At 45.6% G+C, this 25,971-nt stretch overlaps 5 protein-coding genes across 5 annotated transcripts; 2 read left to right on the forward strand and 3 right to left on the reverse strand.

The window, feature by feature from the left end:
• Positions 1–3,312: 3,312 nt before the first annotated feature.
• Positions 3,313–3,606, reverse strand: CCR75_002403 (uncharacterized protein; the record flags this gene model as incomplete). The annotated part of the gene is made up of 1 exon (XM_067960500.1): positions 3,313–3,606. The coding sequence occupies one exon, from the start codon at positions 3,604–3,606 to the stop codon at positions 3,313–3,315; it is 294 nt and encodes a 97-aa protein (XP_067822894.1).
• A 261-nt stretch (positions 3,607–3,867) lies between these two features.
• Positions 3,868–4,445, reverse strand: CCR75_002404 (uncharacterized protein; the record flags this gene model as incomplete). The annotated part of the gene is made up of 2 exons (XM_067960501.1): positions 3,868–4,196; positions 4,244–4,445. 2 exons carry the CDS (start codon positions 4,443–4,445, stop codon positions 3,868–3,870), a joined length of 531 nt encoding a protein of 176 aa, XP_067822897.1.
• Positions 4,446–18,445: 14,000 nt separating this feature from the next.
• CCR75_002405 (uncharacterized protein) lies at positions 18,446–18,817 on the forward strand (the record flags this gene model as incomplete). The annotated part of the gene is made up of 1 exon (XM_067960502.1): positions 18,446–18,817. One exon carries the CDS (start codon positions 18,446–18,448, stop codon positions 18,815–18,817), a length of 372 nt encoding a protein of 123 aa, XP_067822896.1.
• A 48-nt stretch (positions 18,818–18,865) lies between these two features.
• CCR75_002406 (uncharacterized protein) lies at positions 18,866–20,618 on the forward strand (the record flags this gene model as incomplete). The annotated part of the gene is made up of 3 exons (XM_067960503.1): positions 18,866–18,938; positions 19,006–19,406; positions 19,473–20,618. 3 exons carry the CDS (start codon positions 18,866–18,868, stop codon positions 20,616–20,618), a joined length of 1,620 nt encoding a protein of 539 aa, XP_067822899.1.
• Positions 20,619–20,663: 45 nt separating this feature from the next.
• CCR75_002407 (uncharacterized protein) lies at positions 20,664–23,388 on the reverse strand (the record flags this gene model as incomplete). The annotated part of the gene is made up of 4 exons (XM_067960504.1): positions 23,085–23,388; positions 22,894–23,014; positions 22,188–22,807; positions 20,664–22,109 (listed from the first exon to the last, which is right to left on the reverse strand). The coding sequence occupies exons 1-4, from the start codon at positions 23,238–23,240 to the stop codon at positions 20,664–20,666; spliced, it is 2,343 nt and encodes a 780-aa protein (XP_067822898.1). The 5' UTR covers positions 23,241–23,388.
• Between the last annotated feature and the right edge of the window lie 2,583 nt (positions 23,389–25,971).

Genomic DNA, 25,971 nt, shown 5'->3' on the forward strand with positions numbered 1-25,971 from the left:
CTGAATACAATTTTGAGGTGAAATATAAGCCTGGCAAGCAGAATGCTTTGACTGATGCGTGATCACGCAGGCCGGGTTATGATCTCTCTCACTTTACGACTTTAACGTCACCTATTGCTAAATCAATCCGTTCGGCTTACGCCAAGGATGAACAGTGTGTAGCTCTACTACAAGCTCTTAAGAGCACTGAGTCGGTCGTATAATTGTCGGCTCGTTTGCGTGCGAGTTACATCGATTTGCTATTAATAACGACCTAGTGCTTTATTGCACGGATGCTGCGGATACACGGCGCATCGTTGTTTCTCATGATGAGGATTTAAAGTATCGAGTCCTCTATTAGGCGCATGGTACTGTTTTTCGTGGTCACCTCGGTAGAGAAAAGAATTACGGCTTTGTAAGCCAGTTTTTTTGGTGGCTCAAGCTTTACAAATGAGTCGGCACACGTATTGGCACATGCTAAACATGCCAACGGGTACAATCCGTGGCTCATGATGCTGCGCCACTGGGCAGTCTGCCCGTACCCTTAGGAAGTTAGGAGTCCATCGAATGGATTTTGTTTTTGGACTACCAAAAGATTCAGCCGGTTACACGGGCATCGTGGTCTTCGTTGACCGGTTGAGCAAAACGGCTCGTTAAACGGCTGTGCCGAATACCATTGATGGTGAAGGTACAGCAAGGCTGTTTATAGTTCGTGTTTCGATAACACGGTTTGCCAATGGCAATTGTCCATGATTGAAACCCCGTTCACGGGTAATTTTGGGAATCGATTTTCCGATTACTTGGCACATCTGACTGGACATGCCCACAGCGGACCATCCGCAGACCGATGGTCAAAATAAACGTGTCAATCGCGTCATTGAAGACGTTCCGCGCATTGTGTCTGCTGAGACACCACATCGTGGAGCTCAATGCTCTCGGTAGTGGAGTTTGCGTTTTATAAAACGCTGTACACGAGTCAGCTCCCCATGAGCCTCACTGACAAGCTGTTTGCCTTTGGTTTAGTATGGTCTACCAAGTTATACCAGCGGTTTGGCCGTGACCCGACACCGCGTCTGTGTTGCCTCTACAGGCTATACTCCGTTCTATGTCAAAGGTCTCACCCCACCCACGCATTCCGTTAACGATACCACTACGTGGTTCAGGGCTTGGTAGGGAAGAAATAGCCGATAAGCTTGCTGATTTCAGCCCTGTTACCGTTCCAAAACAAGTAAGCGAATTTCTCGCAACGCATTTAGTGTCGTAAGACATATGCGTCACACGATGGCTGATTCAAGAAAGGAGGTTCTCGCTCTTTACCCTTAAATGTCCTAACATTGGCAACAGGAGGTGAGCCTCAGGCTCTGAATTAGGTACAGAAATGTACCGAGTCGGCATGGATTTCGCAAGACAAAAAGGAAAAAAAACAAGCAGATGCCAAAGGCAGAAGTTGTATTGATTCTTATGCGGTCGGAGACCGAGTTTATTATACCCTAAATTCTACCTACAAACATGGTTTTCGCGGTCTTCAAGACCAAATTGCGCCCGCGCATTATGAGACTATTTACGGTCGTGGCCAATAAAAGCCTACCTTACACGCTAAGCCCATTATGAAACTGCGTACACATCCAGTGTTCTACGTCGTCTTGCTTAAGCCACATCTAGACCCTTCCCACATGGACGTAAAGGCGCTTGCGCCGAGACAGGCGGCCATGCCGCAGATTGCTGCATACTCACCAGGATGTCCAGCTGGCCCTTTAAACGAGGTTGTTGACGTTCCAACATTGAAACACGGTTTTGGACCGCGTCAAAAGAGCCCTCAATCCGAGCAAAGCCCTCGTGAAGAAGTTGCACCTCGTGCTTTAGAGCATCAAATGCTTCCACCGAAATTTCCGCTCCCTCCCGCGTTGCTCGATGAGCGAGGCAACCTTCGGTTTCACGTGGAGAAGCTTCTATAGCGACGTCGTTGCAAGGGTTAAAACCAGTATCTGGTGATGTGGCTCCAGTACCCCAGAAAACTCTTGGGAGTTTGAAATACGTTTTTGGAAAGATCGTCCGTACGCTGTTGACGTATATGAGCGCCACGCTCAGGGTCAACTTGCATCAAACGACGCTTCTGACCAATTGAAGTGGATATAGATGGATTTTCAGCCACAGTGCGGCTTCAATCCATGGTTGCGCGGACAACTGAAGCACTGAAGTGTTGGCTAGGCCTGTCCTCGTTTTGAGACATAAACGCCGAACGAAACTGGCCTTTGGCCTTCAGTTTGGCAAAACTGAAGCGAAGGTAACGTTCCAAATGAACATCAGCCACATCCGCAGACTCCCATATCACCAGTTGTTGCGGAGGCGGTGAGCCCGATGGACCCAGCTCTCAAACGAAGCGTCGTTTTCGCTTTTTGATTCGTTTGGAAACAGAACGATCGGAGCTTCCCTCGTTGAGGTCACCGAAGCTCCACGGGCCTGAATACGCAAACGCGTAAATATTGACCTCGCATCATTACCTTAGGCGTAAGGTTTCGATCAGGAGGAGCGTCGCGAGCAGCGAGCTCCTCTGGCGTCCTCGCCTTGGATCCGGAGGTCCAGATTGTCAAGCTGCGACCCGTAATCTCCCTGAGGCGCTCTCCCACACTAAGTGGAGTGAATCAATATTTACTATGAGATTTGCTTTCGCAAAGTCTGCAGCTTGACGACGAGCTTGTTCATCCATGAGGATTGCCTGCTCTTGCTCTTCATCGAGCGGGTTCGTAGTTGTGATGGACTCAGGGTACGGTGTACTGCGCAATTCAGCTACAACATCCGCGGCACCACGTTCTGAAAACGGATTTGGGGCACGCTGAGATTCGTCCACACGAGGAGGCGTGTAGGAGCGACGCTCGTTTACCTCATCCTCCGATGAAGTGTGGATTTCATAGTCCACCATCTCCTTATAGTCGAGGTTGGTGCTAAGAGTCTGTGACTCACGCTCAGTGGTCATCAAAAATGGAATGCAAAACACAACTAAACGGTCGGGACGACACTTTACCAGAGTACTTAGTGTGTTGGGTGAGGCCACTTACGCGCCCACCACAACTATATCACTGCACGCAAGAGAAGCAGGTTAAACCGCTTCCTCGCTGTGCTAGGGTGTGTGTCTAAGTAGAGCGTGGCCGCATTACGAAGTGCCTGCCTACATTACGTAGCGACGTGTGCTGTCGGGCAAAAGATTTTATTGATTATGCGACGTTTCGATATATGGGGAATTTTGTACTTGTTCCCCCCTCAGTAGTTGAGAATCTCGTTCATGCAAGATTGATGGGTAAGAAACTCCTTGTTCAACTTTTTCCTGCCAAGTTTCTAAATGCTGCTTGAACAGCCGCAGTTACCTCGGCAATGCTTTTCATCAAATTTTGGTGTTGCAAGGCTGGATAGCATTGAAGATGCCCAAATCATGCACGTTTTGTCTGGACGTTTAAGTGGCTGACATGATAATTGAATATCCATACCGAATGCCTGCGCCACCTCATTGAACGTGATATCTGACGGGCTGATGTGGGGCTTGGTGTTGTCTTGCTGTATCACAAAAGCTGCCGATCCGGTTGAATTGGGCCATTTGCTGCGAATCGCAGGAATAACCTTCTCGATAATCATTTGGGTTTATTGAACTTTGGTCACTGAATTAATTATCTGTGGCCATGGGTCCCGCTGCCTTGTTCTTGCTAGAGCACTTGGCAGGTTCTTGGGTGACAAAAGTCCAAATCTCAACTTCCCTAACTTTCCATCAAACCTCTTAATCCTAGCTGTATCCCATCTGGGCCTTGCCACTGCAGCGAGGACCATCACTTTTGTGATGAATCTCTTGCTTTTGCAAGTCCTGTGAGGGTGTTCCTCGCCATCGGCCCGATAATATTTCTACTGACTCTTTGAAATATAGAGCCATTTCTCGTCGACATGGACGTGATCGTTCATGTTTTGAAAATGAGGCGCGCCCAATGAAACGCTGTTGGAATCCAGCATGGACAGGCAGTTGTTGAGGCGCGTCTTTTTGTTCTCATCTGTGAGAAAGGGCTTAACGGCATTAGAATATGCCTTCAGTATCCTTTCCCTAAGCAGTTTTTGAGCAGTCGCAACTCTAATATTTAAAGCAGCTGTCGTTGAACGGATATTGCCTTGCTTTTTCTTGGGTTTCGACTCGATATCAGCTTGCGGAATCGATTTTCGCTTCCGACCGACATTTCCCACTTTCTAGCTTGTAAAATCAGCAGCAACTGATCCATCGTTTACAGACTGTCGTCTTTGTTGCCAGATTTCGCCACGACCTTGCCAGTTATGAGTAATTTGGTCACAGCATCGTTGATAGTGCCATACGGAAGGTGTCCGCGAACACAATACTCCAACAAAAACTCAAACACACTTCTTCGTTGGATAGGCGTCAGTTGTTTGCCCTTGAAACCGGTCTGTCGAGTAATAATAGGCTCAACGACATCCATTCAAGCAAACCGGTGCTTCAAAAATCGAGATGAAGTTTTCGGCGCGAAACTGTAATTTCTCAGCAGCCAGGAGCGCGCCAAAACTGAAAATTTGATTGGCGGACTGCATAGCGCAAGAAGCATGTTATGAGCTTTTCCACGGACCTTTTTACTAAAAAAATATATTAGGCATACTGTCGACACCGAGACAGCGAAAGACGCGAAGCGTCAGTAGCGTCACAAAGTGATACTAGCGAGTAGTGTGACTGGGAACATTGAGGGGAAAGTTATCCTTCAGGCAATTCCTTCGTTACATGCTCTCTTAGATCCAGACGAAATGTATGCTGATGAGTTCGACCGAGCCTTGAAAGCTGATGACTTATCTGAGATGGTGGTCATTCGACCAGATACTCATCATCGCTTCTAGATGAAGCCGTCCTTTGTTCAGGAATTCTAAGATGTGGTGCGCACCAACCCACCATCTGTTTCACCTCCGGATAGAGGTGTCCGTCATGAAATTGACTTGGCTCCGGGAACAAAATACTGTGTTGCGCGACAGTGGTCTTTATTAAAGGACAGTGTGACGTCATTGATGATTTCTCGGTGCTAAGCACAAGGCTGGAATGGTAGGTGAGAGTAAATTTTTCCATTTTACATCGACATTTTGTGTCAAAAAGCTCAATGGCAAATAGCGCATTGTACACGCTTACAACAAGCTTAATGTTGCCTCATTCCTATTAAGGATGCTCTTCAGAACAATTATGGTGGGATTCACAATGTACAGTGTACTTGACTTAGTCGATGGCTATTACTTGCTGCTCATCTGCTCATAAGAGCTAGCGATATTCCGCTCACAGCGTTTAGCACCCCAAGTGGCATGTTGTAGGAGTGGCTGGTGGGCTTCTTAATACCCCGGCTACTTTCAATCGCTTTGTAACGCAACTGTCCGTCCTCATTGAGGTTATGCACAGACTTTATTGATAACATATTTGTTTACAGTCGTGCAAGACAGGGCCATACGGATGTGGAAAATCACTTAGACCATTTGCGAGCAGTGCTCGAGTGTATAAGTACAAATAAATTGTATGCTAATGCATCTAAATGCATTTTTGAAGCAGAAGATTTTTTTAGGATAATTTATTGGGAAGCGAGGTCTTACAGCGGATCCTGCTAAGGTAAAAACCATAGATGATTCGCCAGTTCCTAAGAACCAAATGATTTACGTAAGTGGTTGGGCTTCGCCAACTACTTGCACAAATATAGCGAGAATTACGCCGATATGGCTAGGCCATAATCCATCTCCTTAAAAATGTACGAATTGGTGTGGGCTAGCTCCGACCATAGTGCTTTTAAATCAGTCAAATATATTTTCATCTTAGCCCCGATTTTGGCTCTGCCAAATCTAAATCGGCCTTTTGGTGTCGTCTTTGACGTATCGGATTTTGCCATGGACAGCGCTCTGTTACAAACAGATAGTAATGGGCGAGAACGTATACTTGCGTTCGAGTCTAGACAGCTTATAGCTGTGAAAAGAGCTACCCAGTTCATGACAAAGAGTCACTTGCAATGAAGTATGCTCTAATTAAATTCAGACTTCATGTGCTTGGCTCTAAGCCGCTTGTGATCTATACAGATGACGCTTCTTTACGCACTGCGACTAAGTCGCCTTATCTATCACAGAGAATGGCTCGATGGCTTTCATTTTTTGCCGAATACAATTTCGAGGTGAAATATAAGCCTGGCAAAACAGAATGCTTTGGCTGATGCGTTTTCACGCAGACCGGATAATGAGATATCTCATGTAACGACTATAACGTCATCAATTACTGGATGAATCCGTTCGGCTTATGTCAAGGATGAACAGTTTGTATCTCTGCTGAGCTCTTCCGAGCACTAAATCCTAGTATCGGACATTAAATTGTTGGCACGTTTGCGTGCGAGCTTGCATCGACTTTCTATCGATAATGGCCTGTTGCTTTATTGCACGGATGCTGCGGATATTCCTCGCATCGTAGTTCTTCTTGATGAGGATCTAACGTATCATATCCTCTATGAGGAACACGATAATACTCTTGGTGGTCATCTCGGCCGAAAAAAAGTCCGATGACTCCGTGAACCAAATGTATTGGTGGCCTATACTACCTATGTTCGCACACGCAAAGCTTGCCAACGGTTGATACCATCGGCTCATGCAATTGCGCCACTGGCCAGTCTCCCCGAAGCCATAGGGTGTTGGGAGTCCATTAGCAGGGTTTGTGTTTGGCCTACCCAAAGATTCGAATGGCAACACAGGCATCGCGGTCTACGTTGACCGACTGAGCAAAAAAAATGGCTCACTTAGCGGCTGTGCCAGATGCCATCGATAACGAAGGTATAGCAAAGCTGTTCATTAATTGCGTGTTTGCCAACACGGTTTGCCTATGGCAATTGTTTCTGATAGAGACCCCGTTTCACGGGTAAATTTTGGAGATCGACTTCCGAGTGTTTATCACCAGATTGGACATGTCCACATGCAGACCATCCGCATACTTATGGTCAAAACAAAACGTGTCAATCGCGTCATTGAAGAGGTTCTGCGCAGTGTGTGTGTTGAAACACCAAAGCGCCGGAGCACAATGCTCTTGGTAGTAGGATTTGCGTTAAATAACGCTGTACATGCCTCTACCACCAATACTTTGTTCTACGTAAACGGTATCACGCACCTACGCGTTCCATTAACGATACCACGACGTGGTTCAGGGCTTGGTGGGGGAGAATCAGCCAATAGGCTTGCTGATATCAGCCCTGTTACCGTTAGGATACAAGTCAGCGAGTTTCGCGCAACGCGATTTAGTGTCTTAAGACACGTGCTTGGCACAATGGCTGATAGTTAAGACAAATAGAAAGAAAAAAATAGATGATAAAGGCAGAAGTTGTATCGATTGTTATGCGGTCAGTGACTGAGTCTACCTACCTACGAATTAGTGTCCGCAGGCTTTCAGACCAAATTGCGCCCGCGCTTTATTGGACCTTTATCGGTCGTGGCCAAGAAAGGCCTAACTCACGCTAAATCGTTCTCGCAAGCTGCGTACACACCCAGTGGTCTACGTCGGCTCGCTTAAGCCATGTCGGGACCTTCCCACGTGAACTCAGAGGCGCTCGCTCGCGCCGAGACAGGCGGCCGTACCGCAGATTGCTGCATCCTCAAATAAATGTCCAGCTGGCCCTCTAAATGAGTATGTTGACGTTCCAACGTCTTAAGACGGTTTTGGACCGAGTCAATGAAGCCCTCAATCCGAGCAAAGCTCTTGCGAAGAAGTTGCACCTCGTATCAAATGCCTTCACCGAAATTTCGACTACCTCCTGCTTGCTCAATGCGCGAGTGAACCTTCAGTTTCACGTTGAGATACTTCTAAAGCAACGTCGTCGCAAGGGTCAACACCAGTATCTGGTGTAGTGGCTTGGGAACCCGTCTTTGAAAAACTCGTGGGAGTTTGAGGTACCTCTTCGGCAAGATTGCCCGTACGCTGTTGACTTATTTGAGCCCCGAGGTCAGGGTCAACTTGCGTCAAACGACCCTTCCCACCAATAGAGGTGATTCTAGATTGATCTTGAGCATCAGTGCGGCTTGGATTCATGGTTGCGCGTGCAACTGAAGCCCTGGAGTGCTGGTTAGGTCTATCCTCGTCTTGAGACACATATACCGGACGTTACTGGCCTTTGGCCTTAAGCTTTGCGAAATCAAATCGAAGTTTCCGCTCCAAACGAATGTCAGCCACATTCGCATAGTCTTTTATGGACCAGATGTTGCGGAGGCGACGGGCCTGATGGACCCGATTCTCAAACGAATCTTTGTTTTCGCTTTCTACTTCGTTTGGAAAACAAAATGATCGGAATTCCCCTCATTGAGGTCACCGATGCACCACGTGCCTGATCACGCAGACGCGTCAAATATTGACGTCGCGTCATTATCTTCGGCCTAAGGTATCGCTCATGAAGACCGTTGCGAGCAGCGAGCTCTCCCGGCGTCCGCGCCGTGGGTCCAGATATCCAGATGGCCAAGCAGCGACCCACATCCTCTTGGAGGGGCTCTTTTTCAAACTAAGAGAGTGAATCGATATTAGCTGTGAGCCTTGGCTTTAGCATCCCACACTAAGTGAAGTGAATCGATACTCGCTGTGAGCCTTGGCTTTAGCACCATCTCACGAGCTCGCCATTCGTTGAAGGTTGCCTGCTCTTGCTCTTCATCGAGCGCGTTCGTAATTATACCGGTCTCAAGGCCCGGTGTCCAGCGTAATGCGGTTAAAGCATTCGCGACGCCCCTTTCTGGGAACGGATTTGGGGCTCGACGAGATTCGTCCAAACGTGGGGGCATATTCGGAGCGACGTCCCTTTCACTCATCATCCGATGGAGTGTGGCTATCATAGTCCACCAGCAACTCATCGTTGAGGGAGTAGCTAGGAGTCGGTGACTCACGCTTAGATGTCATTAGACATAGGAATGCAAAACACAATTGAACGGTTAGCTGTTTATTTTCAATTTCAAAAAAGAAATGAAGCGATCGGTGCCAACAGTTTGATGGGGGAGGATGTCGGTGGAAGAGCCGTTGTTGTGTTACATTTACTTTATGGGTAAAATACCCTTTTGCTCAATTTTTAATAGGAAATATCATTAAAGTTCCCTTTTAATGAATAACATAAGTGGCAGCCACCAGATATAAATCTGGTGACCGAAATCTATTATTAACTTAGCTAGGGTGAGGTTTTAGATTTAAATAATTAATTTAAGTTCAGTTCCCTTTTGATCTTAAAGCGTCAAGTTCGTAAGGCTTGCGCATTGATCTGTGAGAGATAGAAGCCTTTCTAAGGTATGCACTAGTTGCCACTTGGTCCCACGAACCGCTGAATTTCTTGAACTAAGATTTACTAAGCTCTGCGAGCTTCTACACCTCACTGAGTTGTTGAACTTGTTAATTCTATAGAGCTATGTGACTCTCTGAGTCTATAAGTCTTCCTCTGACTTAAGGAGCGAGATAGCTTCGCTGCAGTTTATTTTCATGCCCAATTCTACTACAAGCGTCTTAGACGCAGAATAATATTCTGCTCCTTTTTTAAAAATTAAAAAAATCACGCTGACTTACAGTTAACAAGGTCGTGGTTGCTGAAAATGGTGCTTAGTTCTAAATCCTCTGCAGAGGTAACCTGATGAGTGTCACTGAGCTGAGTATTTCATGAATGGTTGCATTTCAAAACATAGTGGTACTGCTTTCTGATTTGTGCAATGTTTTCCGTTTGTTGTCGTTTAACTGTTTTTACATCAATAAGGGAGTGTTTTTACCGTGCTGTTATCGTACGCCGTTTAAATGGATATAATATAAAAAATGCTGAATTCAGGGAATTAATTATTCTTTCTGTTGGAAGGTGTTTGCAAAAGAAAACGATGATTTATTAAGGTCCTTAGCTATCTCTCAACATATCCTCTAAAATCCTTTTTGACTTGTCTTTGTGACGTCGTCTAGTGACGTCAGTCTATGACATCTTGACCTTACCGGTATTTGCCGTAAATATGTCCGTAATCCTGTGTCGTCATTATGTTCATTTCCGTCATCCTATGTCGTCATTATGTCCATAATCCTATGTTGTCACCCGCCTGTCCAATGTTACGTTATCCACCTGTTCAAAAGACATTCAGTGGTGTGATGTCAACACTCCCCATAACGCTAGTGCTGCTTGCGAGTTGGTCCGATGTCACTTGCTTGAAGTAAGTATTTGAGTCGCTTAGTCCCTAGTGCCTCGGCTAACATGTCTGTAACGGGGCATATTTTGCTAGTACTGATAACAGTACTTACATCCTACTGATTACAGTGAAGGTGGGTTCTGTATGCGGAATGTCGCTAGCTTGCATGAACAGCAGATAATAATTATCGAATAAGTCGAGCACACTGTAGATGGTACACCCCACCATACTGTTCTAAAAAACATCTTTTCTAGGAATGGGTGTCTGTGCTGTTATAGTAGCATCATATAGCTTATTATAAGCATGCTCAATGGGGAATTTACCATTTGGCATCGAGACACAAAATGCTCGCGTCGATTGGAGAGATACTCTCGCGTACAATTTTAGCTGCGTGCTTAGGACGGAAGAAATTGTCGATGACGTCAGAATGTTCCTTCGTTAAAAGCCACTGTCGTATAACACAGTATTTGGTTCAAAAATGTTTTACTGTTGCTGGCGACACACCTCGTGTCGGCACCCATATTCATAATGCTTTGCGGTAACGCATCACGTATTAGTGCCACGATGCACCAATAAGTGGGCATCGTGGACGTGAGATATTTATGTCTAGATAATCCGCGATTTTTGTTGGCAACGCCAGTATGATTTCGTCCCCAAGTACATACGTGCTTGCGAAGTTTGTCAACGGGTGAAGCCCAGTGCTTCATCCCGTGCTCCGAGGAACGAATTCAATTTCATGACGTACGACTATATCAGGAGGTAAACAAGGCGGATTGTGACACTACGCCTTTGAATTTCTCCACTAAAAAAAGATTGATCTGAAGGATCTTTCAAGGGTCGATGATCCACCTCCGCACCGTACCAGACTTCTATATTGAGATGTTCTGCGTCAGGGGACGATGGTGATAATTGGTGGTCTACCAGTCATTGTATCAGCATACAGTTGCTTTGAGCTCGGCGGAGGCAGAAACCATGGTTCTAAGCCTGTGTCCTTAAGAAGTACTATATGTCTGTGCGATGCTTAAGGATCTCGGTTATGAGCTAGTCAAAGTTACGTTGGTCCGAAAAGATAATCAAGGTTCGATCGTATTTACCAACAATGCGGGCTAGAATTGCAAGGATCAAGCACGTCGACATTCGTCACCACTTCATCCCGCAAAAAGTAGCCCGAGACATGATCTTGGTGAAGTAGAAGATCAGCTTGCAGACATTGTAACGGGTGTCCCGTTAGATACCTATTATTTTACACAAGAGGAATAGTAATATTTTTTTCTATGAGAGGAAACAAATAGTGAAGTACAAAATTATTATCTTATTTTAATTTTGACTAAATAGTTCAATATTATTAAATTTGGTAATATTGATGCAATAAGGCATAAGTTCTATTGACTTGTTGATTAAGTTTAAATTAACCCGCCATTCGTTACAAAGCACAATTCGGCGTCGCGCAAGGGGGCTCATTGCACAAGGAGGCGCATTGCATGGTTAGTTATTAGTACCTGTTAAGCCAGTAGATAAAATATCGTTATAAAATAGCTGAACAATTAATACAGCTTTATTTTTCCTTATTTTAAAGCTTTAGTATTCACCCTTAGTAGCTAAGACTTCTACGCTACTTAGATTCATCCTCTGCACGTCGAGTACGTGAAGTAATTGAGGCATCCTCTACGAGGCACATGATACTGTTTCTAGCGTTCGTCTCAGTCGAGAAAAGACCCAAGGCTTCGTGAGCAGAATTATTGATGGCCCAAATTCTACAAATGGGTGAGCACCTATGTTTGAACGTGCAAAACTTGTTAACGGTATAAGTCCCTCGACTCATGCAGCTGCTCCACTTACTAGTTTGCCAGTGCCCACTGGGTGTTGGGAGTCTATCAGTATGTATTTTGTGTCGAAGGCAATACGGACATCGTGGTCTTTTTGAGCGATTGAGAAAATGGCTTACTAAGCGGCTGTGTCGGATACCATCTATGATTACGCCTTTTCTAGATATCGGCGTTTGAGCCGGTAGCGTTGCAGCATTCAGTCTATTGAATGCGTGCACTATCCGCCACCCTTTTAGATTTTAGTGGGGTATGTTTAGCGGTCGGTGGCCTTTCGCACACCGAAGATCGAAGAGCTATGTGGGGAGGTTGACTCATTCATATGACCCGCTTGTAATCGATCGATAAAGAATTTATCGATCGCAAGTACTTGTTCACGAGGCAGTGGCCATTGTTTTTTGACAAAGTACTTCGAGTTCGGTTTGAGCTCGATCTCATGTTGAGTGCCTTTATCCTCGTATTGAGCTGATACAGGGAAAACATCCCTGAATTCCATCAAATCCTTGTATAAAGAAGTGTATTGAGTGACTCCCAGGATTGAGTAGTATTCTCTCAGTCCGAGTCTTCACATCGAGCACACTTTCGTCTATCGATAAGTTGCTGGAACCCACGACACGAGCTTGGAGGCCCAGAACCTATGGACCTTTCTTATGTCGAAAGCGAGAGACCTCGCTATTCAGACAATAAGCAATTGCGGAAATGCAATTGCTGTCATAAGTTAGGTCACCACGCTCATAAGTGTAGTGCCCCACGCCCAGTACCGAGAGGTACTGAACGTAACTATGGACTGAATGCCAAAAAGGGCAATCGTCGCGGGTCGGACGTTGTTGCGAAATCGCAACAGCACGGCGGACCGCCAAAAAGCGGTCGGGGTCAGTAGGGGCGCAACGCCCTACTTATCCACCAACCTCAACAGAATTTGCAAATCTCTTGACTTAAGTTGCTCCAGACATACAATCATTATGTGTCTCTGCACCTGGTGATTAGGTATCCCTCATCAGTTTAAAGTTAAAAGGGACAAATGATTTGTCGCTTAGAGCTCTAGTGGACTGTGCAGCGTCGAATAACTTTATTCGTCGCCAGTCGCTAGAGGGTCGTAGGCTCAAATATGTTGAGCGCGACATCCCTCCAACGAGGATGACGGTGCGTCTAGCGACAGGCGCATCGATAACAGAACTGAAACGCGTAGTGACATTTCACTACAATCTAAAAGATTTACAGAACGATGATGATTTCGTCGTACTGGACTTGGATGGCAAATTTGATGCCATCCTAGGTTTACGTTGGCTCAGAAAATATGAGCCAAGAATCAGCTGGCAGCATCGATCCGTAAAGATGCCTGCCGCTTGTTCATCAGATGGCAATATGATGAACGTCTTGGAGCGTGCACAAGCGTGTGAATGTACTACGAGTGAGTGCGATGGCCTCACTTGTGGTACGGTCGTTAGTACGACTGCACAAGATCACGGTGTGATTACAACTCACACTGTGGGGTCAGCTGCCGGCGGCTCTGCGAATGCACAGGCATCGCCGAAGGTCCACTAATCGAATACGTCGAGTGGATTGAGACATGAATGCACGCCTAGCGAGCGACATTCAAGGACGATACCGGTTGCCCAAAATGCCAACACGATGATCCTGAGTCGAGTAGAGAGTCGACCGTAGAGGACCCGACTGTCATAGCGCAATCACAGTCGGAAGACGTTGAGGGAATAAGTCCCCACGTACTTGAGGAGAAATCTCCTCAAATAGTTAATGCTAAAGTGACAAGACTTCAGCATCCCGAGGGATCAATCCCTCGGCAGCCTGTGGATAACTTCCAGGAAATAACCGAAACATTAAATATCTTGGTTAATGACGGATCAAGAGCAGGCGCTTGTACTCCTGATCTGTATGTGTCTCCAAAGCTTACTTCGGAGATAACTCATTTACCAACCCTAGAGCCCAAGCGGTTCTGAAAAGATCTGCAAAGTGGTAGAATCAAGCAGATCTGTTTACTCATCACAGAGGACGAATACGTAACGATATTCGATCGACGGTAATTTTTGCAGAGAACGAACCTGGGAGGACGATACGATGACGAACTAGCTTGAGCCTGTCTCAAGCTAAAGTCCTCCTGTTCCGCAACGGAAATTGCTTCTTTAAGCGTCTCCAGTTCTAAGCGGAACAGGTGGGTCTTCACGGGACCATCCGTAAGACTTTGTATGAACACCGTAATCAACGCGTGTTCATGAACTGGGTTGTTCGTGATACAACTCGCTAAGAGTCGTATGTGCTGGGCATAGCGTGAAAATCATGCTTGCCTTGCTTGAGTTTCAGAAGCTTTGAACGAGCTCTGAACTCAGCCCTTGGCAGTTCAAACGTCTGTTTGAGCCGGGCTTTAAAAGCCTCTAGCGACCCAAAGACATATAGGTCGCGCAACGTAAGGCCTACTGCCCAAGTTTTGGCACGACCTGCCAAATTTGATTGAGCAAATGCGACTTGCATTTGCTCGTCGACGATGTGACGAGCCCTTATGGCATCGTCCAACTCGACGAAGCGTCTTATGAGGGAGTCTTCTTCGACTCCACTATACTTAGAGATGTCTATCTTTAAGGTTTCGGGACGACGCGTGTGCGTCATCCTCTGTACCTGTTGTAACCTCAACAATTCTGCCTGTTGAGAGCCTTGCTGATTAAGCAAGGGTCCCTTCCCCTTCGCCTCGTCAAGTTCATGTTGTATGAACTTGGCGATGGCTGAATGGAGGGCATCTCTGTCCAAACCGGACAGCATGGCCAAAAATGGCATCATTTCCTACGGTCAAACTCATTCGTTCGACCGCACTCCTTTCTATGTCACTTAGAAAGGAGTAGCTATCACGCGAAACGTGACGCTTATTTCCATTACCATCTAACATGTCCATGTTAAGTGATAGAACTGTGGTCCTTGGACAGACAACCAAGTGCTACCAGGTGTAACGGGGCACTGCCGACTTGTACTGCTTCAGTACAAGTCCACTTCGCACTGCTTCAGTGCGTGTGGTGCCTCACGTCACGTCACTTCACCCGTACACAAGTACGTGCAGAGGATGACTCTCTTTTAAACACTTACTTTAAAGAGGTTAATTAATAAACTGTATAATATAATTAAGTTCTTCTGTTTCTATCTATTTAATACTAGCTTAATTATATACTAACAAAACATGTAATAAAGTATTTTTTGTCTCTCTTTGCGCGGGTCCAGTGCTGACTGGACCGCGGAGCAAGTAGATATAATGGCATATATCTACCAATGGATAAGATTTTAAAATATTACTATGTAAAGTAATATTCTCCAAATATTATCTACCTTTAAGATAGTATTAATTAGGGAAAAGTACCAAAATACCTCTGAAAATGCAGAAAAGACGGAAATACCCCTGTACTTTTATAAATGATCAAAATGCCCCTGGCTATAGCCTATATATATATACACGGAAAACCGTTGCGCACAGCATAATCACATCACTTTAACGAGTCTTTCTCGTACGAAAAAAGGACAATTATTCCGTCTCCCGTTGTGTTGTTTTGAAGCACAACGTCATACTGGACTGCGAGACGGAACGCGGCTACTACGCTCGCTGTAAAGACCGCCAAGGCAACTGGAAGGCCGTCCTTTCTGCTTCTACAACCCACGAGCTTATCAACGGTCTCCTTCTGAAGCAACTGGAAACCCCTGTTGGAACTAGACGGAATGCCAAACTACTCTTTCCAGATGCCTTTCCGTGGAAGCCATCTGGAGAGACTATGTAATGGTTGCTATTACCATCGCGGTGCTTGCGCAGAACCGGGAAGGTGAGCTCTACGCTGGGGTAACCTTCGCTCATTTTTAATTCTGTTTGTCAAAAGTGATCTTGGCCATTGCACACGCCCACACTCCAAAAATCCCGAAATATTCAAATACCCAACAACCCATGGTGTAATCCTTAAATATGTTTACAAATTTGTGATCTACTAACGTTTCCGCATCTTTTGCACCCACCTGCGTCCAGATCCGACCGTTCCTAGAAAATGCGAAGCATACACACGTTTAAAAAAGATGAAAATATTCCCAAGTGCACAAAAAAGCGAAAATTGAAGCCAAGGTATCAGTTCCAGTCGGATCTGGATAAATTTTGCAGAAAATGACCGGGATGGTGTACTCTATACCGGGGTAACCTTCGCTTATATTTAGCTCTATTTGTCAAAAGTCATCTTGGCCGTTGCACACGCCCACCCTCCAAAAATTCCGAAAAATTCAAAATACCAACAACCCATGGTGAAACCCTTGAATATTTTTACACATGTGTGATCTCCTGACGGTTCCGCATCTTTTGCACCCACCCGCGTCCAGATCCGACCGTTCCTACAAAAAACGCGAAGCATACACAGGTTTCAAACATTGCCAGTATTTCAAAAAGACACAAATGACCAAAATTGCCCCGGCTATATATCAGGCATCAGATACTGGCAAATCTCTTTTCTTAAAGCGTAGTAAGATTCATATGCGCTCACAACAAGTAGAGCTAGGTAGTGCCTAGCGCGCTCGATGGCAATGCCGACCTTTTTCTCAACTGAAGGAACAAGTAGCGAAGGCCATTCAGCTACTTTCCGTCGCCGCTCATCGAACCAGACCATCAACTGCTGGCGGATCCTTTTCCCAAAGTGTAAGAATATTCCAAAACGGTTAGAATCTGTAGTTCAAATCCATTCAACAGACTTCATTAGCAACCTACCGCTGCATCATCATTACGGTTGGAAGCTCACGGGATTCCACAATCCAATTGTTAAGCGATTCCGTGATATTGGAGGTCAAATGTCCAAATCTTTCTTTCTCAAACGCGCTGTTGGTCCAAAGATTTGTAGCTATGCCCGCAATCCACTCTTTAGCTTCAATTGAAATTTCTTCAATCTCGCTCATCTTAGCGTCGAATTCCACGTCGGTCCAATGCATAGGCGGCCTGCCACAAGGGTTTAACCAATGAGACATTTTTAAATGCCTTCCGAAAGTTTTCACTGAGGTGCCGCATGCAAAAGCCATGGTATGCATGAGAAAAGATTTCCTGGACTCCGTCCATCAGCCCTTTCTGACGGTCGGAAAGAAAGGTCAGACGCTGCATATTCGGAGCATTTGCTTCCAGAAGCGTCCCGTAGCTCTGATAAAAACCAAAGCCAGTTCTCGTCATTTTCAGCGTCGACGACGGCCATTGCCAGTGGGAAGAGAGCGCCATCACTGTCCACAGCCGTCGCCGCTAGGAGCGTCCCCAAATACTTTGATCTAAGGTGGGTTCCATTAACGCCGAGTAGTGGACGGCAACAAAAAGGCGCCGAAAATGTTGCTCGGGCCCAGTCGTGTACACGGCCGCAACGCTTCCTGTTGCAGCAGTCATTGAATCAGCAAAATATTGAGATTTTTTGGCAGGCAAATAAAACGAACACCAGCCATCCACGGCCCCTCACCTGGGTTTGTCAAACAAATCTGCCTGCAATACGCCGGAAGATTTTCATAGGAGCCATGAATAGTTTCCATACTCCTCGCTTTTCCTCTCCAGGCTTGCTTGTATGAAATCGTGACCCCATGCTCGCGACGAACGTCTTGGATGAATTCCTTTGGTCTGTTCGGGGGGTTGTCACGCAACCGGGCCTCGACTTCGCTTGCAACCCAAGAAATTGATGCCTGTTGGTGGCCAAGGTGAGTCACACCCTTGACAAGAGTGTTCGTCTCGCAGAGTCCTGATGGTGAACGTTGGTGCGTCGGCAAGTTTTGCAGCGTGCAGCCTCCAGGAGCAGCCTTCTTGCACGCAAGCCACTATGAAGCGTCATTTGCCACTTTTGATCACCGCGAGCTCGAACCGTTCAGCGATGGCAGTCGCTTTGCCTGCTTCGCGGCAGCTTTTCCATTTGCAAACTCCGTTCCAACGGTAAGCTGATGTTCCGCCATAATTGGCGCGGAGAAGAAGTGAGGTAGGGGCGCGGTGGTGAGGTAAAGTGATGTGATTATGCTGTGCGAAACGGTTTTCCGTGTATATATATATAGGCTATAGCCAGGGGCATTTTGGTCATTTATAAAAGCACAGGGGTATTTCCGTCTTTTCTGCATTTGTCACGGGTATTTTGGTACCTTTCCCTATTAACTATCAACCTTTCAGTGTTAATTTCATGAAACGACACACTTGTACTGAAGCGCCCCGTTTCAGTGACGATACCAAAGGGCAGGCTCGCACGAAGATTCTAAGGATATAACAAATAATTTTGAGTTGCAGTGGAATGACTAGCACCATGAAAATATTTTGTGCTGTCATTAATCTGTGATCTTTGTCTAATAAACGGGGGTGACGATATTGTGTGGCTATACCAGCTCGTTAAGATATATATATTTTTTTAGTTTTCAAGATAACTGGAACACACAAATAAAAAATTCAATATTTGAGCTAAAATTATTGAAAAAAACGAATTATATCTTGGTCACATAAGGACGTTTGCAAGATGCATGAAATGGCTGAACAAAACATAGCGGCTCAATTGCGATGTGCAACGCACGATTTAAGAGTTCGAGGACTGAAGCAAGCCACAAAGTTCGCAGCCGAGCTCTTGCTTGGAATGAGTAGCGGTGCACCCATATGGCAGTCAGCCATGCCGAATAGAAGCGACGAGGCCAATGACAAAATTGAGAGCTTTGCCGAGGCTGATCGCTTTGAAGCTGCTAAAGCCTGCTTTGACTTGGGCGAGTACCTCCGCGCTCACCACTTGCTATTATTTAGCGAATTGTGGTGCAACTGCGACGAGACTGACGCTTACTGTAGTCCAACGCAGAAGACTTGTTTTCTCAAGTACTATTCGCTGTATCTGGTAACATAAAACGAAACTTGTACATGTCGACGCCGCAAAATTTGCTTAGTGTTGGACATGATGCTGCAGGCAGGCGAAAAAGTAAAAGAAGAAATGGATTTAGATATGAACATTACAGGAAGCAGCAAAGGTCAGTATTAGACTTTGTTCTTTTTCTTAAGAAATGACAGCTATTAGTCTCTGATGTGGCAATTAAGGCCGCAATATGCAGCGTCAAGGCTCAAATCCTTATTTGAAAGAGCTATACTTAGCTCTCAGCATGGCATACCAGCAAAACTCGCTCGACGGGTTTGGACTGTACCTGTACGCCGTCATTCTTAAGCGCTTAGGTTACAGCACCAGCACAGGGAGTACTCAAGACCCGACGACGACACCTATTTGCATGAAGACTCGACATCGCGCGGATATCGTTGAAGAACAGAAGCGCCAACAATACCACGGCTCCGCTAATGACAAAAGGACTAAATTCGATTCGGCAGCCACTACACTGACATTTGATGTTACCACGCGATTTATATTGATTGAGTCCATTCGGCGTTACCCATGGAACTGGTCAGCCTGGATGGAACTTGCAGCTCACTCCCCCTTTACGTCCAGCGTACGTTGTAGTGGGAGCTGCAAGCAGAAAGTTACTCAAGCTTTAGTTGTTAATTTATGCTGATAGGAAGAAGAAATCATTCTCGCGGCAAGCTGTCCGTGGATGTATCAACTTTTTCAAGCGCACGTTTTACTCGATCAACAGCAAAATGATGCTGCACGTCAAGTTTTAATGAGTTTAGAAGAACACTTTCCGCAAAGCTCATACTTATTGGCGCAACAAGCCCTGACCAGCTACCACATTCGGGACTTTGATCAGTCCCAAGAGCAATTTCAGCGGCTTGCTGAGCGGGACCCACATCGCATGGAAAATATGGACGTTTATTCCAACGTGCTATACGTTAAGGAGGACAAGACAGAGCTCAGCCGATTAGCGCATCGAGCTCTTAAGGTGGAGAAATATCGACCGGAGACGTGCTGTATCATTGGAAACTATTATTCAATAAAGAACAAGCACGACCGCGCGATTATTTACTTCCACCGCGCTTTGAAATTAGATCCGAATTTTCTTTCAGCGTGGACACTCATCGGACACGAGTATATCGAAATGAAGAATATAAGCGCAGCCATTGAAGCTTACCGTCACGCTGTTGATCTAAGCGCTCGGGATTATCGTGCCTGGTATGGACTTGGACAGGCGTACGAGATTCTGAATATGTTCCTGTACAGTATATACTATTATCGTAAATCTGTGGCTATTCGCCCTTACGACGCGCGTATGTGGTGTGCACTCGGTGGCTGCTATGAAAAGCTGAGTAAGGTTGATGAAGCTCTTGCTTGTTTCCACCGTGCAGTCAATAACCAAGATCGTGAGGGCATCGCATCATTCCACCTAGGACGCCTTAATGCGGCGCGTGGGCAGCAACATGAAGCTGCAAAATTTTACCTTATTCATCTTGGTCTTCGGAGCACCGTAACATCAGCTTTGCAAGACGAGAGTGGAAAGTCAAAAGCGTCCGGCTCTCATCACACCAGTAATAATCAGAAAGAAGAATTTGTTCTTTTCTGTAGCAGCAGTGGAAACATCCGAATTGATACCCCTCAAGCGCTGTCTGCAACTCTTTATCTTGCTTACTATTTTAAACAGCTGAGGCAGTTCACCGAAGCGACGATCTTCTGTAACCGTCTATTAGACATGCAGGGACCAGAAAAAGAGGAAGCCAAAGCTCTTCTGCGCGAGATGCATAGCGTTGAGGCAACTAGTAGCACTTAAATACGGGAGGTGAATAGGTAACAGAAAATATCAATTAAAATACGTTTAGGTAGCCGCTGGGTTTGCTAAAAAGAAGCTTCGGCAAATCCACTTTTCGATTTTTTGGTTTTCCGACACGTCAAAGGAGCGAATAAGGCTATCAAATGAACTTAATCTAAGCCATGATGCTTTAAGCTCTCGAGCAAACGCAAATATGTTTTCTTTGACGTCTTCAGAAGCTTTGTTGATTGCCACGTGAAAATCAAGCTTCAATTCTTGAGCTTTCTGCATTTGCAAAAAGCACCCTGTAAATATTGGCTGCATTAAAGAATCATCAGTTGCAACTCCCACCGCTAAGTTCATCTTGTGCATCTTTGGAAAACACGCATTTGATAAAAGCTCAAAAATCGCTTGCTTCGTAAGATGTAGTTGCGGAACATACAATTCCAAATCAATACATTCCTGTAAACCATTTTTAAAGAGGTTTGCTACGGATGCACTAAATTCTTGCGAAATAGCCGCGCGAGTACTATAGCGAATTCGGCACGATCTCAACTCCGCAAAATCGGCAATACCCAAAATAGCATCTGCAAACTTTTTTTCCATATGGCTGTCAGCATCTTGCATGAAAGCAATGTCGAGATGCTTCATTTGAATAAAGCCGCTTTGGAACTCAGAGGAAAGAGCACCAAACAGCTTTTCTGATAGTTCAATATTGCCGGAAGACCACTTCAACCTTTCTAAATGCTGAAGATCCCACTGCTCGCTAGTTTGCCAATCCACTTTCATAGTTTCTATTGAGTCACCGCTTTGGAGTATAGGTCTGCTCACACCATTTAGATCCAGCCTCCGTAAAGTGCTTTCAGGCATGAATATAGCATCGAGCCAGCACATTTCAGTGGTATTAGAACCAAAATTTAGTCGATCAAGGCGAGTGCTAACGTCTGCAAGAGCACATTGAACACTGATTTTCATTTCCTCTCGATAGCTTGACGATTTCAAGAAAACAGATGACGAAGCTGAATCTGGGAAGCAGGACTCCAATGATAAATCTTCAAGATGTTTGAGGCTACTAAGCAGCGGTTGAAGCTGAGCTGCACTTTCAGGAACGAATGTGTTAAAGGAGATGTCTAACGTCTTTAAATTCGTAAGCGCTGGAAGAGAAGTCGTAGATGAGCTAAGACCGTTTGTCAAAATGCGCATGAGAATAGCAAAGTCAGCATGTGTAGGCACAGCAATTCCACGGAGGCTAAGTCGCTCAATAGTTTGACGGATCAGGGGCACCTCCAACAATTCGCACAGTACCTGGAACGCTGCGGTGTTGAAGTAACCACAAGACAAATCAAGCAACTTCACAGGAGGAAGACTAGACGAGGAAAATGTATATATCAAAGCTTGAAGATCATGGGCTGAGTGAAAGCCGATGTCAGACAAGTCGAGATAATGTGATCCAGCTTTCGGTGCCAACATCACTTTGATGGTTTGGTTAGGCGTGAAGCCGTTTTCTTCGGACTAAAAACAGCGTTTAAAAATGGAATGATTGTGACCGCTGCACTTTGTACCCTCCAACAGCTAGGTTTTTATGCTTACCATTTTTTCGTAGATACTTATTGCTGATGAATGAGTGCTCTGGCCATCCGCGGCAGTAATAATTTGTCCCAGACGTACTGTGCGTCGGACTAACTCGTCTTTATTTGATGAAATTTCCATTGCACTGTCGATTTTTTCTTCAAAAAAATGCTGCTGAAAACCCAATTGGCGTTTAATTTCCGTAATACCCACATCGCCAAGATGTGGTATTTTCGTGTTATTATCACCATCGATCAATCCATGGTTTTGATCATGACTATCGGCTGACTCTAAGGAGAGGTTTTCCCAAGGTTTTGCGTCTTCTTCGCATGTACATGTTTCAGGATTGAAGCATTTACGCGTGATCGTCGCGAGAATTGAAGCAGCAACACCATTCCGTGCATCGAGCACTAATATCTTCTGATGAAGATTCTCTCCTGTCACTTCCACTCTATCGTAAAATATGCTGCTTAATTTTTTAAAATCCCCAAGACATCTTGTGAAATCCTTGTCGATTAGACCAACGATATCGCCATCTAGGATGTCCATCTCTCTGAACCAATTGTCTAAAAGACTCTCCTTGACCAGCTTTCTTTTTTCCAATAGCTGCAAAATGGAATTTCCATCGTCAATACTCAGACCTGTAACACATTAACGCACCAATGTATTACAAAGCAGCATTAAATTACGTCGGATGCAAACCATACACATTTGCCCAACGACGCACCTGAGTGCACGGCCCCTTTAATTCCGGTCTCGTGCATGCACGCATACGTAAAATGCTGCGCAGTACGATGACGGATCTCCCCGCGGCGAATTTGAACCCCCAAGTCCATTGCGCGGAGATACTATAGTGACGAAACGACATTTTTTATGCTATTGGACCTACGTCCTTAATCAAGGTGTTGCTGAACGAACCATTTCAAACCACTTCGACGCTGACTGAATAGTCAGATTCGGTAGCGCGGATGATCTCAGCTGTTCGACAGCATGGCTATAGAGAACTCTTAGCCGTTTAATCTCGACGAATGCAGCCTTTAAATGTGCTATCAAATGTTGGCGGTCTGTCTGCATTCGGAAACGAGAAAACAAACAGCAACAGTTTGCAATACATAAAGGGAACCGGTATAGGCTTTTGGTAAAGCCACCCCCCGCGGAGGGCGGTACGATGACACATCGCCGGAGATAGGCTTAAAAGCAGACGAGCAACCATCCAATGGATGGCCGCCCTGCCAACCCGCACCGAAGGTGTGTGATAGTTGGGTGGGAGGAGGCGGGTTCCAATAAGAGAACTTCGGCAAAATTGAATCTCTGTATCAAATAAAAACGCCACATAAATAGGAGGCTGCTACATAGACACTCCCCTTCTGCTGCTTGGACACCCTTTATCCATAAATACGCATTTGATTGGCTGACGTATACCTAATAAATTTCTGCTGCGCGCACCACACACCCTTTCCTCAATGGATATTCTGTGAATGCCGACATGGTATAAATGCTACCGCCTCACACACCACCCAAACAACACGAGAGAGTGAAACCATAGCAGTGGTCAGAAGGTGCTCTCTTTATTTAACAATTTCCCTCTATATTTTTGTGGTTTCGCTTGCTTGTGTTTTCCAACGATGGTCAATTTTTGGCCAAACCGAATCAGCCTTCAACTTCAACGCCTGGTAGTGGAGGCTGTGATATCCCAGTACGATACTTTCTCCGCTTGGTGGCGTGCAGCGAAACGGCAGGATTGTAACGCTTGCCACTTCTCCAAAAAAACACGACAGCGCGTGAGTACGTGTAACGGGGCACTACGACTTGTACTGCTTCAGTACAAGTCCACTTCGCACTGCTTCAGTTGTGAGTGGTGCCTTACGTTTCTTCACGTACACTAGTACGTGCAGAGGAAGACTTCTCTTTAAGACAACTACCTTAAAGAGGGTTAAATGAAAACTGTATTAATATAATTAAGTATTTCTTGTCTATCTACTTAATACTAATTTAATCATAAACTAATACTAACATGCAATTAAAATATTATTTGTCTCTCTCTCTTTGTTTACGTTTACAGCTGATAAGTCTGCAAGATAAATAGATATAATGGCCTCTACCTATTTATGGATAAGATTTCTGAGCATTACTATATAAAGTGATGTTCTCCAAATATTATCTACCTTTTAGAAAATATATTAATTAACAACCTTTAAGTGTAAGTGTTAATTTCATGTAACGACACCCCCCGTTACATCACCCCTCCCTTGAACGACAATCACTCTAACTATCATTGGATGGAGTGGTCACTATGTTACCACTTAATTTTAAAAATGATATTGATTGGTCAGAACCATCATTTTAAATTCCACCGCATGAAGAACAAATTAATGCCCGGTGCTGACAGTGCGGCGCCTTCGGCTGCGGCTCTTGCAGCCGAAGGCGCCGCAATGTCAGCTCCCCGCATTAATTTGTTCTTCTGCTGGTTAAATATGGTTCTGACCAACACATCATTTTTAAAATTAACGGGTCACACACCACGTGAATGCGACCCCTCTTTGGAGGTCGACTGCGATTGCGAGTTGGACGAAATTGCCGACTCGGGGAGAATAGAACAGTCGCCTGATAGACGTCAGGCGGCTGACTATGAGCCTTCGACTGAGAGGGCTCATTCTGGTAGACAAGTTAATAGTCTATTTAGTTCCGACGATGAGGATGATCCCTCATCGCCCGTTCCGTTTCCCGTACGGTCACCTGCACCTGTTTCTATGCAAGGTGATAACGATGGCGTAAGCCATCGTAATAAAAGTTCTTGTGGTACCCCTGCTTCAGTGGGTACCACTCAGGGGAGTGAAGAAAGTAAAATGTATCATCTCGCCCCTGAAAAGAAGCCGTAGCTTTTGCTAGAACGGCTTATCAATAGCTTGTCTGGAGAGACTACACTTCACAATAAATTTATCTTATTTACTGCGACAAAGCTACATGGGCTTGATCCCAGCGCGAAGAACTTTCGCGCTGAGTAGGATTTCTATCTCGATGCTTTTCTTAAGCATCGATGCTTTAGTAGCAACAATAAGCGAGACTTTATCTCGCTTGTTGTTGCCACTATACCATCGGTGCTTGAAAAAAGCATCGAGATAAAAATCTTCCTCAGCGCGAAAGTTCTTTGCGCTGGGATCAAGGCCATGAAGCTTTGTCGCAATAAATAGGGGATATGTATTGGGACGAGTAGTCTCTCCAGACAAGCTATTAATTAGCTGTTCGGGCAAAAGCCACGGTTTTTCTCACGAGTAAGACGAGAGATTTTAGTGTCTACGATCCCCCGAGTGGTACCCACTGAAGCAGTACCACAAGAACTTTTATTTCGATGGCTTACGCCGTCGTCATCACCACACACAGGGATAAGTGCGGGTGAGGGCACGGGAGACGGCACTGGCGATGAGGAATCATCCTTATCGTCGGAACTGAACATGCTGTAGCGAATGCTACCAGCACGTCTGCTCGGATGAGCCCCCTCATTCGAAGGCTTATAGTCAGCCGCCTGACGATGAACAGGCGACTGTTCTGTTCTCCCCGAGTCGGCCATTTCGTCCGACTCGCATTCGTAGTCGACCTCCAAAGAGGGGTCGCATTCACGTGGTGTATCACCACGTGCACCCGCAACATTTAGAGTTGCGGGAGAAGATGACACTACGGCAGACGGAACGTCTGCCGCAAGAGACAATAATGCGTCGCCCGCGGCTGCATGAACCGCAGCCGAAGGCGCCGCACTATTCGCATACCGCATGGACTTGTTAACCATGCGATAGAATTAAAAATGATG

Source organism: Bremia lactucae (genome assembly GCF_004359215.1).
Source record: "Bremia lactucae strain SF5 chromosome Unknown BlacSF5_NotPlaced_17_SHOA01000003.1_2250557bp, whole genome shotgun sequence".
NCBI classification, from domain to species: domain Eukaryota; phylum Oomycota; class Peronosporomycetes; order Peronosporales; family Peronosporaceae; genus Bremia; species Bremia lactucae.